At 42.7% G+C, this 17809-nt stretch overlaps 1 protein-coding gene across 3 annotated transcripts in view; it reads left to right on the plus strand.

Moving 5' to 3' along the window:
• Positions 1-17809, plus strand: part of KLHL13 (kelch like family member 13) — a 48373-nt gene that overhangs the window by 13383 nt on the left and 17181 nt on the right. For all 3 annotated transcript variants that reach the window (XM_014955264.1, XM_014955262.1, XM_014955263.1), the window contains 3 exons: positions 7416-7557; positions 9610-9742; positions 10985-11181. In XM_014955264.1, coding sequence (XP_014810750.1) covers positions 7416-7557; positions 9610-9742; positions 10985-11181 — 472 coding nt within the window. The remainder of the gene's footprint in view (positions 1-7415; positions 7558-9609; positions 9743-10984; positions 11182-17809) is intronic.

Genomic DNA, 17809 nt, shown 5'->3' on the forward strand with positions numbered 1-17809 from the left:
GGAGGTGGTTGAGGCACCATCCCTGGAGGTGTTCAAAAGACGGGTTGATGTAGTGCTGGGAGATATGGTTTAGTGATGGTGTTGCTTTTTGTTTGTTGTGTGAGTGTTTATTTTTGTCAAAATTAGGTTGACGGTTGGACAAGATGATCTTTAAGGTCCCTTCCAACCTAGAAGATTCTGTAATTGTGATATTTTAATTTCTTAATAGAAATATTCTAGGGTTTTCATTTATACAATGCTCCTGTATCAGCTATGCTCATTGAGCTCCTAGGTGGCCAAGTAATTTGTCAGGGAATTCCTAAATTCATTACTTATGAAGCTGGAACATCTGTTAGTAATGGGAAGACAGTAAGATAGTCAATACTCAAATTATTTTTTGGCAGACTAAGCATGCTAAAATACTTTTTGGCAGATTATGCATACAAAGTAAAGAATTACTCTGTCTAACAGTAAATGAAAGTTTCATTGTATTCCTCTGGCCTTTTCATTAGGTTCATCAGGTTCGTTAGCAAAATACATGCAGGGCTGCATGTATAGGATAGCCCTGCAATATGCTGGTTTTGTTTGATAGACCAAAAATAGTAAAGATTTGTCTTGTAATAAGAATATCTTAGTATGAAATTGAAGTCTGGTTCTTTGTCTGCTGATGGATACCAGAGAACTGGCACACGCCAGGAGCCATTGCCGAAGATGCCGCTTACCAGTGACCAGCACACTTGCAGTAATGGTTCATTGAACAGTAATTTGACAGAGAAAATAAGGTTATAATCCTTTCAAAACCAAGCTATTGAGCTTCACCAAATTAAGAATTCACTGTCTGGCCAATATGGCTTTGGCAAGCCTTTACTGAGTTATGTAAAGACTGTGGGTTTTAAATAAATCAGAGAACATGCGCTCTAAAATATCCCTGGCTGTAGGCTGATCTCCTTGCTCTGTTTTCCAAGCCTCTGCGCCGTGCTCTGACAGTTCCTACCAGATCAATGCTTTACTGATGTAAATGAACAAATCCCTGAGAATATTCATAGTTCCCTTGTTTCTCTTGCATCAGAAGGAGTTCAACTGCTTCGGAAGAAAATGCCGTAACAGAATGTTGGTTTATTCCGTTCCTGCCACTGAAGCTGCACAAAATGGCAATGCCAGGTCTGAATATTTTAGTCAACAGTAAAACTTGTCTTAGTTTCTGCAGGTCCCTGCTTTCACGGGTCACCTGGTTGCCTCTGGACTCTTTGAAGAGGTCAATATTTGTGCAGTGCTTTAGGAAGCAGCTGAATCTGTGAATCGTGGTAACTCCAGCCCTTTCCAAAGCACCCATCAGTTTTTGCTGGAAAGTCCCATTACCCAAAGCATCTTTTGAAGGAGGCACAGCCAGCAGTGATGCAGAGCCTGGGTACCTTCTGTCCCCTTGGCAGGTCCCCACGGTAGTCCCCACAGCTCTGGGTCTCCTGCTCCGGGTGCAGAGTTTGCTTTCTCCGGTCACGGCCCTTTAGTTTCCATAATTCATAGAATCATAGAATTGCCCAGGCCGGAAGGGACCTCCAAAGGCCATCTAGTCCGACCCCCCCGCAGTCAGCAGGGACACCCCCAACTAGACCAGGTTGCCCAGGGCCTCGTCGAGCCTCTCCTTGAATATCTCCAGGGATGGGGCCTCAACCACCTCCCTGGGCAACCTGTTCCAGTGCTCCACCACCCTCACAGTGAAGAACCCTCTCCTAATCTCCAGTCTAAATCTGTTCCCCTCCAGCTTGAAGCCATTGCCCCTCGTCCTGTCACTGCAGCCCTTTCTAAACAGGCTCTCCCCAGCCTTCCTTGTAGGCCCCCTTCAGGTACTGGAAGGCTGCTATTAGGTCTCCCCGGAGCCTCCTCTTCTCCAGGCTGAACAACCCCAGCTCCCTCAGCCTGTCCTCGTAGCAGAGGTGCTCCATCCCCCTGATCATCTTTGTGGCCCTCCTCTGGACCCTCTCCATCAGGTCCATGTCCTTCTTATATTGAGGGCTCCAGACCTGCACACAATACTCCAGGTGAGGTCTCACCAGAGCAGAGTAAAGTGGCAGAATCCCCTCTCTGGACCTGCTGGCAACGCTTCTTTTGATGCAGCCCAGGATGTGATTGGCCTTCTGGGCTGCAAGTGCCCACTGCCTGCTCATGTCCAGCTTCTCCTCCACCAGCACCCCCAAGTCCCTTTCCTCAAATTCCTGGCAAGTAATCCACGGGGACCACCTGTGGAGCTGGGAGCAGCAATGGACAGAAGTCCTATAAATACTGTGGTCGCTCTGTGTGTTTTCAAATTGCTTCTTTGACATTCTGAGCTCCTTAAAAGCTTGTGCCAGCCCAGATTTACCTGTGCCACTTCTCCCTGTGCAGGGCCAGCAATCAAACATAGGACTGGTGAAGACCCATTGAGATGGCTTCCAGTCTTCTCTTCATTAATCAAAGGGAACTCTTCTTGTTACCCCACTATGTTTTGCTCTGCGTTGTGACAAGGTTTAGGGAATTGTATACCTGATAATATTTAAAAGCCACTGAAGTCGCATCTTTCAAATCAATGAAATATTAGATAATATTACTAAATTACTCCAATTTCATCTCTGTTATCTCCACTACGGTGGTCCTTAGCGTTAACCAAAGTGAGCTCTTTTTGTTACCCCACCGTGTTTTGCTCTGCGTTGTGACAAACTTTAGGGAATTATATACCTGATATATATCCTGAAGTTGCATCTTTCAAATCAATGAAATATTAAATAATACAACTAAATTACTCCAATTTCAACTCTGTTATCTCCACTACGGTGGTCCTTAGCTGTGATTTTCTTCTGCCTGGGCAATGGAAAAAAAAAAAAAAAAGCAACCAACCCAAACCCCAAAACTAACCCAAGCCCCAAAAGTCAGTGTAGCTTCACATTGGCTTGGCAGGACTCTTTCCGTAGCCCAACATTTGGCTGACTGTCTTCTTTCTAGTTCTGAAATAATTGCTGATTACACAAATTGGTCGGGTACCTTTTAGTAGATGAACAAGACTAAAAATAGCGTCTTTAAAGAGAAAGTAAATGAAAGTGAATCTAGTGAGCAATCTTCTACAGGACGAAAACTTACATCTTGTTTTTTAATGGTAAAAAGCAAAGCTAGCTTCCTGCAAAATTGACAGGAAGCTAGAAAATGAAGATATTTAATTAACACCTGTGTACTGCACACTCCATATTTCATCGCTACAGAAGCACAGGTTCCAAGTACCTGGAGGATTAACCAGGAGTGGTGAGAAAAGCAGGTTGGGTTATAGGAGCTGGGGAAAAAACCTCTGCTGTGCTTGAAGGAATGCCGTAGGGCTGGAGAGACCCTTCTGACTGATGGATTATTTAATTAACCTCTGGGTCCCTTCCTTTGAACCTGGAGGTGTGGGAAGGGCCAGGCAGTGCCTCTGCCCTCAGCTGTGCTGCTGGTGTTCCAAAGCACCAGTTGCCAAGTACCTGGAGGATTAACTTGGAAGTGGTGAGAAAAGCAGGTTGGGTTATAGGAGCTGGGGAAAAAACCTCTGCTGTGCTTGAAGGAATGCCGTAGGGCTGGAGAGACCCTTCTGACTGATGGCTTATTCTGTGGTGGCAGCTAATTAACTTCGGGGTCCCTCCCTTTGAACCTGGAGGTGTGGGGAGGGCCAGGCAGTGCCTCTGCCCTCTGCTGTGCTGCTGGTGTTCCCATCCCAGTGGGATCTGGTGTCCCCTCTGTCCCCATGTTCATGTCCAGCCCCTCTGGAGCAGGCTGTCCAAGACCAGTGTCACTAATTGCTGTGGATTAGCACATTTATTAGAGTTTTAGTCATCTTCTTCTCCAACTTTTTTTTTTTTTGATTCTGCTTAAAAATGATGCTGCTGCCCTTCTTGTTTAACGATTTCTATTGATCAGAACAATAAAATTAATTAGAAAATGAATTAGCTTTCTTCTTGGGTAGTATGCTTAATTGTGATATACTGTACTTACGATAAAGTAAAAAAATTGATATGTTTGCGTTCGTTTTTATAGAATTAATTATAGTGCTTAGCAGACCTATGTTAATGAACGTAAATAATGCCTTTGGTAAGTGTCCAAAGGAGACAGATGTACTCACTGGTTTTGCTGGGAGTTGGGTGGATGTGGAGCACGTTCCCCCTCTGTCCTGGGTGTGAATGGCAGAGTGGGTTCTCAATACTCTCTCTCCACCCCCCCAGACAGAAGTTACATTCTGAACAGATAAATATTTCTTTGCAGGGCACTTTTAGGTGACTTTTATGTGATACAGGGCTTGGGGTGTGCGGGTTCTGTGTGTGCTGGTCCCAGTCTGGTGCCCAAGAGCTGGGACGTGGTCACTCGGTCTTACAAAGATGGGGTTCTCTTGGCACGTGAAGATAAATCCTGAAACTGGGGAAAAGGCAGCGACAAACTCAGAATTTCTGGTGGCTCTGGGAATGCTTGTTCCCCCTCAGTGAATGTCACAAGGCTGGGATTTTGGGATCAATGAGCTTTTGTCAGGTCTTACTGCTGCCTGGCATTGTCACTGCTGCCAGAGCCAGCTCCAAAATGTCACTTTTTGCAGAACAGGAGAGGGTGCTTGCCCTTCCCAAATGGAGGGGAAAAAAAGGTGGTGGTGGTGGTAAACAATAAAAAATTAAAAGATCACTTTTTTTTTTTTATTTGTCAGTTGTTTAGATATAAAGCAAAAACCAATATAGGAATAATATAATTTGATTTTCTTAAAATAACTGTGCTCTCATGGAGTCGTACACAGCCAAGTTAATGTTTGAGACTAGAACTTGTAACATTTATATTCTAGTGGATTTTTATAGCTTGGAAGTTTGCAGTTTTTAATGTCTAATTCTCATACATGAGTTCCCACCCATACGTAACAGCAAACGTGGAAAAGAAATAGGGAACATCTCTGGTGCAGAAGAGCTTCAGGTTGTGGGCTGTGTGAGATCAGTATTAGATATCTGCCCGTTATGTACTGGACGTGGGGCAGGGGAGGTAACTGGTGTAGCACAGCTGGCACCTCCAGTGCCTACTTTATTAAGTAGTAAGTACTTAATTAAAGATTGGAAGCGCTTTGAAGTCTTGGGCACGCTCTCTGCTGGCTGTGAGGTTGTAAGAAGCATCTTGTGCTATGGAGGAGGACAAAGCTGGGGACGTTGGGTGCAGTGTGACCTGTTCAGGAACGCTCTGCCATCACCTCTGCCAGCCTTGGGGTCAACCAGCCATGGCCAAGGTCTTGGCTTCCTTTGTTCAAGGTGAGAACAGTGGTGGCTGTCAGGAAACGAGGTAGCACGGGGGGCGACCTGGCAACCAGGGGAAAAACCCACTCCAAACAGCCAAGAAAATGGCTTTCCGTGTACCTTGCTTTTCCTAATGATTTTGAGTGATGTATATGTACATCTTCTGTTTTCTTCCAAGTTTAGAAGAAGTTAAAAGCCCCTTTGTATAACGGCTATCTGAGCTGACATTTTGGGAAGATCTTTCAAGAGCAAATCCCGCCAGGCTCGTTGCTAGTTGAATCTGTGGTTCCTTCCCACCCACGCTTACCAGTCTCCCCACATTATTTCATATTTCTTCTTAGGAAGACATGTACAAATTTAGAGACTGGGTGTCCTTTGAAATTATGTTAGACTCTTTCCTTGATGTGATTGTATTAAAACTAAACCGAAGAAAAAAAAAAACCACAAAAAGCCACCCCCAAAACACCCTAGGACAGGGTGAACAAAAATCTGTTGGGTCGTGAGCACTGATTGCTGCTGAGTTCCACCCCTGTATGCTTTTGATGGATGCCAAAGTTTGTTTGGAGAGCACTTTTCTAAGGTACACCCTGTAAAACTTTTTAAAAATTACATTCTGTATTATCGAATCGAGATAATTCTATTTCCCAAATGCCCCAATTCTCGTGTGCTGCAGTACCTCCACGTTATTAACTTTGTCAGATGTCTGAGTATGGGGTTGCTACACCAGAACTCCAAGCTCTCCAGAGGTACCCGTGTTCCTACCACGTGTTATGTGTGTGTGCATCAGCTCTCACCCTTGCAGACCCGTGTACGCTGTTGAGTGGTGACTTTGTTTTGAATACGTTCTCCTGGCTGACCTGATGTCCTTATGGGTTTGAACAGGGGACATCAGTGCTGCCAGGGTAATGTGTGAGTTTCAGAAACTGCTCTACGTAGCCCCTGTACCCAAAGAAAGTGGGGGAAGATGTTTTAGAAAAAAACAAAATAAATCTTCTTTTTTTCGGAAAAAAAAAAAAAATTAAAATTACTTTTTCATCCGCAAATTCCAAATTTGTCCTTACATAGTGATTGCAGCCAAAACGTGGGGACGGGGGGATTTAAGTGCATTCTTGTCACTCATTGAAAGTATTTTCTGAAACTGGCTTGGAGGCCAATGTTTTCTTCCTGCACGTTTTAAAATTTAGAAAACTTTTTGTATCTGAGATTTGCAGCAATTATGCCAAACTGCTATGAATCTTTCTTTGAAACGTGGAGTCTTTATTAATAATGAAGATGCCCTCATCTGTGGATTAACAGCTTGTGTTTGCTAATTAATATTGTGTATATATGCATTATAGCACTATGCATGCTAATAAGTAGTACATTAGATCATGGAAATTACAAGAACTAGTTATTGTTAATATTTTTGGAGACTAAATTTATTTACATTTTAGAATAATTACAGGTTAGAGTAGTTAGAATCTCATATGCATATCTCTTTATGTAAGACTAATTTACATCTCAAGATTAAAATGGAAAGCTAATAATAGTGCAGGAATTCTTCACCAGTTCTACCTAAAATTCACCCTTCCTGTCTAGATTTGGACAGTAGTTGCTTGGAACCAAAAACATAAGTATTGACTTCACACTAACGATTCCTAAAATAAAATTATGCAGTGGTTGCCTGCAGTAGCAAAATACTGGATATCATGTCCCAGAGGAGGAGTTCCAGTTGTGGGTTTAGAAAGGAAGTGCAAAGTTACAGGTTGAAACTCCACCATGTATATTTTCTATGATCATGTTCATACTTTTGAGCAAGATAACACAAGAATGAAATTGCTGAAGTTTATAATATTACCTGTAGCGTTTCAATCCTGTAGCTTTCCTTGGAGCTGTGCTAAGACACTAGATGAACCCATCCCAAAATTCTGCAAGGACATGCAGAAATAAATAGCGTGCAAGTGTCTCAAACAGGGAGATGGGAGTGGAAGGAAAAGGAAAAATTGATTAGCCAAATATAAAGTTTTTGAAGTTACGCTGTTTTAGAGCCTGCTAACGTTTCACTTTCTTAGATTAACTGAAGGGAAGCACTAAAGACTTGATTCCATTACGTTCCATCCCAGAAGACTCTGGTTTTAATACGCAAGAGCGGTGAATGAAAATGAGTTTGGTCTTAAGGTTTCTTTGTTCTGATCTTCTCAGATCTCTGGTGGAAGAGGAGGATCCTCATATGAAAGTCTCTCTCGGTAGCAGCGATATGGGCGTCTCTGCCCATCTACAGTCTTCTAAGACAGGGACCACAAGATTTTTCACCAGCAATACTCACAGTTCTGTGGTATTACAGGTAATTACATATTCTTATGTCACTATTGATCTGTGCTGGGCATTTTAGCTGCTCTGAACAATGCCTCCACTCAATAGGCTTTATCAGACTAGTAATTCTTAAAAAGCACCCCAAAACTGCACTGACTGGCTCTGACTATGGGGCACTACCATGCTGTAGAATGGATTAAAATGCTATCTTCTCTGAAGCTTTAAGAATTGAAATCTGACTTAATTTTATATTACTGTTTGTGCTGGAGCTTGCCCACCCCATGCAGAGTCAAGCTTAGAGCTGCCATGGCTCCTGCTGCTCTCCAGCCCAGCCCTTCTCAGATGGCAGAGGATGTCAGTATGGCATGGCTCCTCAGAGAAATGCTGCTTTTTTATTTATTTATTTTATTTGCTGCTGTTTTAAATAGATTACCTTAGTTTTGTGACAAAAATTGGAGGGATTGTTTTTGTTCAGAGGAGCTAATGATTCTTTTGTTTTAGTTTCTAAGGCTTGGGCATCTGTGCATAGCTCTTGTTTGTATATTTTGGAACAAGTTAAATTGTTCTCAATATTTTTCACGACGTCTATTTAGGTTTTATAGGTGCTGTAATCTTGAGACTGTTTGTGCTTGAAGTTGGCCCCTTGCTGTAGGTTTTCTGGCTAAAGTTGGCCAACGGAAAGAGCTCCCTCAATGTGAGATGGAGGTCACCAGCATCAATGTGAACTGGTTTCCATCCGACAGAAAAACTGTTTAGACTATGAAGACTCTCATGTCTGTATTGGATATTTTATACTCAAAAAGATCATTGGTGAAGGAGAGAAATGGGGAGAACAAAACTGTGAAACACCAGTTGCAGAGCTGTGCCTTACTCCAGTAAGGAGTACCTTACTAGAAAAAGACTCCAGTCATGAGTACAGGAGTAGCAAAAAATATTCCTGTTAATCCAGCGGGGGACAGACCCACTGAGAGTGCTGCCCAGAATCCTGGGTAAAGCTTGCACAGCTTATTTCCCCTTGTTTCATTTTTTTTTTCCTCAAAATTTGAGCAAATGGAGAACTGGTAGTTGAGAAGCCGCCTTTGTAGAAACTTCAGACAAGTCGTTTGAGGCATTGAGATATGTTAGTTTTATATAAACCTGTGTTTGGCTTCTGGTATTTATTGGAGCTAATAATTCATTTTTTCATTTGCACTCTGTTCTTTTCCGTGAGACAAATGTGAATGTTCATGTCTACTTACCTTTGCAGTCTTAAAAATACAGCCTTTCTTTAAGATAACTTAGATTTTTAAACCACGGAGGCTGATGCCAAGACATCTCTAAATGTTGAATCTCTAAAGGCAATATTTACATTTTTGTTAGGACTAGAAAAATATCAGACATGCCTGCTTGAAGGAAATTGTTTGATGTTTGAGCTTCTGTTCTGCAGCGCGTGAAGGAGGGGAGGATTCCACCATCTTCCAGCATCCCCCACTGGGTGTATCTTTAGTGGAGAATCTCCTCTAGGATACTGTTGTAGAGAACTCTTTTTCTTATTAGTTTGCCATTATGGGTAATTCGGAAAAGATCACATATATATAATGTGAGCTTATTTTGGAGTTATTGCCATGTAAACACAGGTAATAAATTTGATAATCATAGAACCAAGTGACAGCTTTCCTTTTAGGTCCCAGTATTTTGCAGCGTCTTTGGTTGCAAAGTACTTACTGTGTGGAACAGAAATATGTCTATTGAACGCATTTGTGTCCAGAAAGGGGAGGTCCAAAAAAGATAATCAGTCCCTCCCTGGAACAACTGCTGGAGTAGGAGCTTAGAAAACGAACATTTTCCTGACAATAACTTAATTAGTGGAATAAAGCTACTTTCTAAGGCCCAGTGTATTTTGTGTTCTTCAGCCATTTCTGCAAAATAATAATTCTTCTGCTTGTTTTCCAATGCATAATGGTCACTGAATGGTTGTAAGATATCAAATGATTTCTTAGTGACTTTTTGGAACTACAGTGTATGTGTAATTACAAGTAAGTGAACGAGACTGTTGCTCCTCTCCCAAATCAGATGGACGCTTTGCCTTGTGCTCTTCTCGCAGGGTTTCGACCAGCTGCGAGTGGAAGGTTTGCTCTGCGACGTGACGCTCGTTCCAGGAGATGGTGACGAAGTGTTTCCTGTTCACCGGGCCATGATGGCCTCTGCCAGTGACTACTTCAAGGCCATGTTCACAGGTGGTGTTTTTGTTCCAGTGATGCTGCTCTCTCCAAATCACAGAATCACAGAATCTTCTAGGTTGGAAGGGACCTTAAAGATCATCTTGTCCAACCGTCAACCTCACTGACAAAAATAGACACCCACACAACAAACAAAACGCAACACCATCCCTAAACCATACCTCCCAGCACTACATCAACCCGTCTTTTGAACACCTCCAGGGATGGGGCCTCAACCACCTCCCTGGGCAGCCCATTCCAATGGCTGAGAACCCTTTCAGTGAAAAAATTTTTCCTAATATCCAGCCTGAACCTCCCCTGGCGCAACTTGAGGCCATTTCCTCTCGTCCTGTCGCCTGTGACTTGAGAAAAGAGACCAACCCCCATCTCTCTACACCCTCCTTTCAGGTAGTTGTAGAGAGCAATAAGGTCTCCCCTCAGCCTCCTCTTCTCCAGGCTGAATAACCCCAGTTCCCTCAGCCTCTCCTCATAAGACTTATTCTCCAGACCCCTCACCAGCTTTGTCGCCCTTCTCTGGACCCGCTCCAGCCCCTCAATGTCTTTTTTATGGTAGGGGGCCCAAAACTGGACACAGTACTCGAGGTGAGGCCTCACCAGTGCCCAGTACAGGGGGACAATCACCTCTCGGGTCCTACTCGCCACACTGTTCCTGACACAGGCCAGGATGCTGTTGGCCTTCTTGGCCACCTGGGCACACTGCTGGCTCCTGTTCAGCCGACAGTCGACCAACACCCCCAGGTCCTTTTCTGCCAGGCAGCTCCAGCCACTCTGCCCCCAGCCTGGAGCGCTGCAGGGGGTTGTTGTGACCGAAGTGCAGGACTTGGCACTTGGCCTTGTTGAACCTCATCCCGTTGGTCTCGGCCCATCGATCCAGCCTGTCGAGATCTCTCTGCAGAGCCTCTCTACCCTCCAGCAGATCAACACTGCCACCCAGCTTGGTGTCGTCTGCGAACTTACTGAGGGCATCCCTGTCCATTGGGCACCCAGACCCACCACGGGTGGTGTGTGGGGCTCAGCCCCACGCCACAAACAGCCCATGTAGTTGCACTCTATCAGCTGTTGCATATGGGTTTTTAAATTAAATTTTTAAAATTCATTTTAATTAAAATTCTATTTTAATTTTGTATAAGTTTATAAAGTTATTTCAAGCCAATCAAAACGATCTCTAACTTACCTACATTAAACTTATGTGTCTTTTTCTTTAAACCATCTTTAACTTAACCTGCGTGTCTTTTTCAGGAGGAATGAAGGAACAGGATTTAATGTGCATTAAGCTTCACGGTGTGAACAAAATAGGCCTAAAGAAGATAATTGATTTCATTTATACTGCAAAACTTTCCCTTAACATGGACAACCTTCAGGACACTCTGGAAGCTGCCAGTTTTTTGCAGATTTTACCTGTTTTGGACTTCTGTAAAGTGTTTCTTATCTCTGGGGTAAGACTTTCCTGCTTGTTTCACATTTACAAGGCCTTGGTATGTCTGGTTTGTTTTAAAATTAGAACAATCACTATGTAATATTCAAAGCTAAGTCTAAAACTTCCTGTTATTCATAATCTGGATTCACAAAGAACAAGTATGCTTTATATTTTTATTGAAAAATCTTTTTTTCTTCTGAGTATTATGTCCAGCGTGAGTTTGATATAAATGTTATACCACATTAAAATTTCTAAGTGTATTACAGTGATGATAATCATAGTTCCCAGATTCCTTACTGACTTTCTTAGCTCATGTCCTCACACTCTATATCCTTCCATAAGTAAGGAAGCTCCTTGGTGAGTTAAACTGAAAAAAATTGTAGGAGAGCGAGCTGCTGTTGCTGTTAATATAGTCCTTGAAGCCTTTTTATTATGAGGCATCAATCCCAAAATTGTAGTGATCATCACAGAGACAATTACATCGTCTTTTTAGACCAGTGAACGTGGTCACAGTCCTTTAGAACAATATATCCTCTGAAGGGAGTTTAATTGGGATGTCACGGAAATGCTGGTTACAGGAGAAAAGTAGCGACAAGGATTTAATGTTAATTTTCATATTTTGCTAGAACTAAAAATAGCTTTGAATGCCTGCTGGGAAATATTTTTTGCACAATCACCAACGTAAGTCCTTTTGTAAGCAGGGGGGACAGCCCCCAAAATAGCAACTCCCTCCTCTTCTACCGGTGATGGTTAGTTAAAAGAGTAATACTTAGGCAGCGTGTAGAGCGGTTGCTTTTGTGAAGCTGGAACAAATAAGAAGTTTGCATGCTGCAGTTCCAGTGCAGAACAGGCTCGTTATGGGTTAGAGTTGCCCTGCTGATTTTTATTTATTACACAGATTAAAATCTCAGGTCCTTAACCAGCTCTGGGCATGGGGAGGGTAACTCTGATAACAGCCTTTTCTCCTCCTCCTCCTTCCCTTCCTCTTGCAGAGATGGTGTCCCCTTGTGTTCCCAGGCTGTGCTTTGGGGAAGAATGTCATGCTCCCTTCCAGCTGCATGGCAAACAGTTTTGCATGTTTCTCTGTATTAAAAAGAAAAACTTCTGTTTTTGCAAAAGCAAGAGAGCTGTTAAAGATGCAGCTTCTTGAGTGATAACCAGCTTCTCCTCCTCTAAGCTTTTCCCTGGGTTCTGTCTTCTTGGGTGGGAAAATGCACAGAAGGAGACGTGACATGAAAACTCTCCATTTATCTGGCTCCAACATTTTATTGAAAGCGCTGGATTTACACCTCTCTGTCTAATCTTGTGGTTTATTAAGCATAGCTTACGCATGCATTTGATCAGCTCGGGTTGCTTTTCAGAGGTTTTTTTGGACATCCTTTGCTGCTTAAATCTCAGATACTGGAGGTTTCGGAGTCTCACTGGGTGACTGCACTCAGCATTACTGCCGACGTTTACGGTGTGTCGATGCTCTTCTTCTTCTCTTACAACTATTCTGCCAGTGCAAAATATGGGTGCAGTTAACTTAAACACAGTATATAAGCAATGCCCATACACAATGCTTCCATCCCTTTCCTAGTTGCCCAGCTGTCTTGTATCAACACAACTCCATGTCCTTGTCCATGTCACCCCTGAGGAGCACCCGCCGTGGGGCTGCAGGACTGGAGCCCTCAATATAAGAAGGACATGGACCTGATGGAGAGGGTCCAGAGGAGGGCAGGGTCTCACTGGGTGACTGCACTCAGTGTTACAGTCAGCTCACTGCCGATGTTCGCGGTGTGTCGATGCTCTTCACTTTATTCCTGTAGTTACAGCTATTCTGCCAGTGCAAGTTATCCATTTTATAACTTAAACACAGTATATAAGCAATGCCTGTACACGATGCTTCCATCCCTTTCCTAGTTGCCCAGCTGGCTTGTATCAACACAACTCCATGTCCTTGTCCATGCCACCCATGAGGAGCACCCACCATGGGGCTGCAGGCCTGGAGCCCTCAATATAAGAAGGACATGGACCTGATGGAGAGGGCCCAGAGGAGGGCCACAAGGATGATCAGGGGATGGAGCACCTCTGCTACGAGGACAGGCTGAGGGAGCTGGGGTTGTTCAGCCTGGAGAAGAGGAGGCTCCAGGGAGAACTAATAGCAGCCTTCCAGTACCTGAAGGGAGCTACAGGAAGGCTGGGGAGAGCCTGTTTAGAAAGGCCTGCAGTGACAGGACGAGGGGCAATGGCTTCAAGCTGGAGGGGAACAGATTTAGATTGGAGATTAGGAGGGGGTTCTTCACTGTGAGGGTGGTGGAGCACTGGAACAGGTTGCCCAGGGAGGTGGTTGAGGCCCCTTCCCTGGAGATATTCAAGGAGAGGCTCGACGAGGCCCTGGGCAACCTGGTCTAGTTGGGGGTGTCCCTGCTGACTGCGGGGGGGTCGGACTAGATGACCTTTGGAGGTCCCTTCCGGCCTGGGCAATTCTATGATTCTATGAGTCTATGAGCTGTGGAGCCGTGCTGTCCAAGCAGTCCTGCTAGAGACACACTGTGGCTTTATTTCCAGTATTACCTGGAGGTTTTCTGATGTTAATGTAAATTGCTTATACCATCCTAGAAATCTAACTTTACCTGTATCACGGAAACTGGCGTGTTCTACATGAATTACAATATGATTTGCCATTGTGCTTTCTGCTAATCTGGCACAAGAAATAAAGAAGCAGGTATTCCCTTTGCTCCGTAGAAACGTGACCTCCCTAATGAAGACACACACCAGGATTTATGCAAACAAGAGGACTCCGAGCTGCTGATAATAGCAGTCTGTTTCATAGGGAAGGCGTTAGAGGCATCTAGGCTCTATAACGCTACTGTTTTGCTTTTAATTTTTGGCTTATTTTCTAATTAGCCAGTTGTCCAAGAATGTTACGATAGTGCTTAATTAATCTTAATACTCTTAAATCCTACACCATGTATTTTATGTTGTTCAGGTAGTTTTTTTCCTTCCAAAATGATGCACTTTGCCTCTCTGGGGTTGACGTTGCCATTAATGCCAACTTGGAATAAGGTCTTGGTGTTCTTTGCACGAGGGGTGGGAGGTGAGCCCTGGGGACACCCCTCCCCTTCCTCCCTGGGGACAGGGAGCTGCTGCTTCTTTGCTTGGCTTTCCGAGGGAAACAGCTTCTGTCACCTTCAATCAGGTTATTTGGAAGAAGTTTTTTCATTGTTTGAAATGCCTGTGGTCTAAAGGTTCCTTCACTTCCAGTGTTGACTGTGTTGGTTCAAGTGAGAAATGTCTTGTTTGATGCCACCATCTGAAAGGGGTGAGGTTCAGAATCAGAGAGACTTGATTCAGTCTCTTAATTTATTGATTCTTTTGTCTTAAATATTTTTTTTTATGCTGATGTCTAAGGGGACATCATCTCACTCATTGTGTAACAGAGAAAGCACAAAACTAAGTTTGTGCTCTTAGCTTGGTTATGTTCTCAGCATCCTTGTATAAAGAACGTTTGAATGTTTCCTTGGAATTTGAACAGGAGCAAGAGTTGGTGAGCAAATTTGATGGATTTTGTTTTTTTAATTATCATGTCCTAGCTTTACAGAGATTATACTAGGTTCCCTCCATTCTTGAGGTATTATTCAGTCTCTTAATTTATTGATTCTCTTGTCTTAAATATTTTCATTTATGCTGATGTCTAAGGGGACATCATCTCACTCATTGTGTAACACAGAGAAAGCACAAAGCTAAGTTTGTGCTCTTAGCTTGGTTATGTTCTCAGCATCCTTGTATAAAGAACGTTTGAATGTTTCCTTGGAATTTGAACAGGAGCAAGAGTTGGTGAGCAAATTTGATGGATTTTGTTTTTTTAATTATCATGTCCTAGCTTTACAGAGATTATACTAGGTTCCCTCCATTCTTGAGGTAGCATTTCTTTAATTTTAGTTAGCTCTCTGAGCAAGTCTTGGTCTTATTTGTGCTGAAGTTAACTGAGAGCTGAGGTAACCATTCTCAGACAAATAATTGTCTTTAAATTGCCTAGGGAGTCCATTATTAAAGGCATAATAGAAATCAGTTTGTGTGAAGCATAATGTAACTGTGGTACTTCATAAGAGGGCATTGGAAATACTTACAAAGAAAAACCTAAGGTTAAGGTTCCAGTTTAATTTGTATAAAAACTTGTGAGACCTTCAAAGAACGGTGTATGTTGTAGCTGCCTCGTAAGGATTCTTTATTTATTCTGCATTTATACCCCTCCTGTCAAGTAGCCCATTGCTCTGGTAATCTTTGCTCTGCAGCTGAACAGAACTGCCTGAGAAACACTGGAATACTTCCTCAGCTCTTTTCAGTCTTACTTTTAGTATTATTTTTAAATATTTATAGCTATATGATATGTAGCTATACTCCTGGGTCCACATCAAAATGAGCCATAATGTAATTAAAATTAATAAAAATGCCATGAAAATGCTTTCAGAGTAGTGAGTGCTAGAGAACACATAATAATGTTTTTGCACGAGTAGCAGCAGTGCACGAAATGGAGAAAGATGAGCAACCTGTCCCAGTAAATCACTGCACTCAGGGGAAAATCAGTGTCATGGGGAGGGGGATGTTACAGTGTAATTAAAGAAAACATTGGAAAACAGTGAGAATTCATGTCTTGGCTGTACCTTTCATGTAGTTGCATAGGAAAATTTTATTCCTGATATAATTCTGCGCTTTACATTTTTGTAACAACCAGCAAATGGTCCAATATTGAGGTCTGTCTCATCCCAAGACTGTGGTTAACTGAGAATGAAGCAAGATGGTCCCAGGTGTGTGGGAGCCAGCTCTGTGGCCACCAGGAATCCACCTTTTCTCATGGGGGGGACCATTGAGGCTGTTTTCTGAGCTGGTCAAATCCCATGCTGTTGTTTCTGGACTTCTGTAGATGGGAACCTACAGGAAAAAAAAAAAAAGAGTATTTCAGGGCAATGTAAGCTCTTTTGAACTTGGACTTTTTGAAGCACCAGGTTAAGTACTTCAGTCTCTAATAGTCATGAAAACAAAGAGACTCCTAAATATTTTGTGGTACTGGGCTTCAGGACTTGACTTTCTGTGTCTGTTGTTTTTCCTGGGTTGTTCTCCAGGGTTCTTGTACTTGCAATCGTTTTGCTGTGTCCAGTTTTGTAGTATTTTATAGTCAGTTAAGTTTTTTACCAGAGCTTGGGCGATTGCTTCAAAATTTTGAAGAATTAAATCACCTGCTTTCTTGAGAAAGTATTTTGACTTTTCCAGTTGGTTTTTCAGGCTGTAATAATAGTGTGTTTTTTAGTATTTTCTGGAACTTTTCCTTCTGCTTTGTAATGAGCAGTTGCAATGAGTAATGTCAATGAGCAGCTCCGCGCAGTAATCAAATAAAATGGTGTTTATCTAAACTTCTTGTGCAGAGCTCTTTTCAGTTTTACTTTTAGTATTATTTTTAAATATTTATAGCTATATGATATGTAGCTATACTCCTGGGTCCACATCAAAATGAGCCGTAATGTAATTAAAATTAATAAAAATGCCATGAAAACGTTTTCAGAGTAGTGAGTGCTAGAGAACACACAATAATGTTTTTGCACGAGTAGCAGCAGTGCACGAAATGGAGAAAGATGAGCAACCTGTCCAAGTAAATCACTGCACTCAGGGGAAAATCAGTGTCATGGGGAGGGGGATGTTACAGTGTAATTAAAGAAAACATTGGAAAACAGTGAGAATTCATGTCTTGGCTGTGCCTTTCATGTAGTTGCATAGGAAAATTTTATTCCTGATATAATTCTGCGCTTTACATTTTTGTAACAACCAGCAAATGGTCCAATATTGAGGTCTGTCTCATCCCAAGACTGTGGTTAACTGAGACTGAAGCAAGATGGTCCCAGGTGTGTGGGAGCCAGCTCTGTGGCCACCAGGAATCCACCTTTTCTCATGGGGGGGACCATTGAGGCTGTTTTCTGAGCTGGTCAAATCCCATGCTGTTGTTTCTGGACTTCTGTAGATGGGAACCTACAGGAAAAAAAAAAAAAGAGTATTTCAGGGCAATGTAAGCTCTTTTGAACTTGGACTTTTTGAAGCACCAGGTTAAGTACTTCAGTCTCTAATAGTCATGAAAACAAAGAGACTCCTAAATATTTTGTGGTACTGGGCTTCAGGACTTGACTTTCTGTGCCTGTTGTTTTTCCTGGGTTGTTCTCCAGGGTTCTTGTACTTGCAATCGTTTTGCTGTGTCCAGTTTTGTAGTATTTTATAGTCAGTTAAGTTTTTTACCAGAGCTTGGGCGATTGCTTCAAAATTTTGAAGAATTAAATCACCTGCTTTCTTGAGAAAGTATTTTGACTTTTCCAGTTGGTTTTTCAGGCTGTAATAATAGTGTGTTTTTTAGTATTTTCTGGAACTTTTCCTTCTGCTTTGTAATGAGCAGTTGCAATGAGTAATGTCAATGAGCAGCTCCGCGCAGTAATCAAATAAAATGGTGTTTATCTAAACTTCTTGTGCAGTTGCTCAGCTACGTGTCCAGTTACGGCTTTTAGCTGGTTCTGCCCGAGTATCTTTACTAGTTACTGGGTTCACTGTATGATCAGCCTTACATTTTTGGCTGATATTTCCATTCCTCCCATCCACTTCAGTGGGATTTCCAGAAAACAGCGGTT

Source organism: Calidris pugnax, unplaced genomic scaffold (genome assembly GCF_001431845.1).
Source record: "Calidris pugnax isolate Ruff unplaced genomic scaffold, ASM143184v1 scaffold38, whole genome shotgun sequence".
NCBI classification, from domain to species: domain Eukaryota; kingdom Metazoa; phylum Chordata; class Aves; order Charadriiformes; family Scolopacidae; genus Calidris; species Calidris pugnax.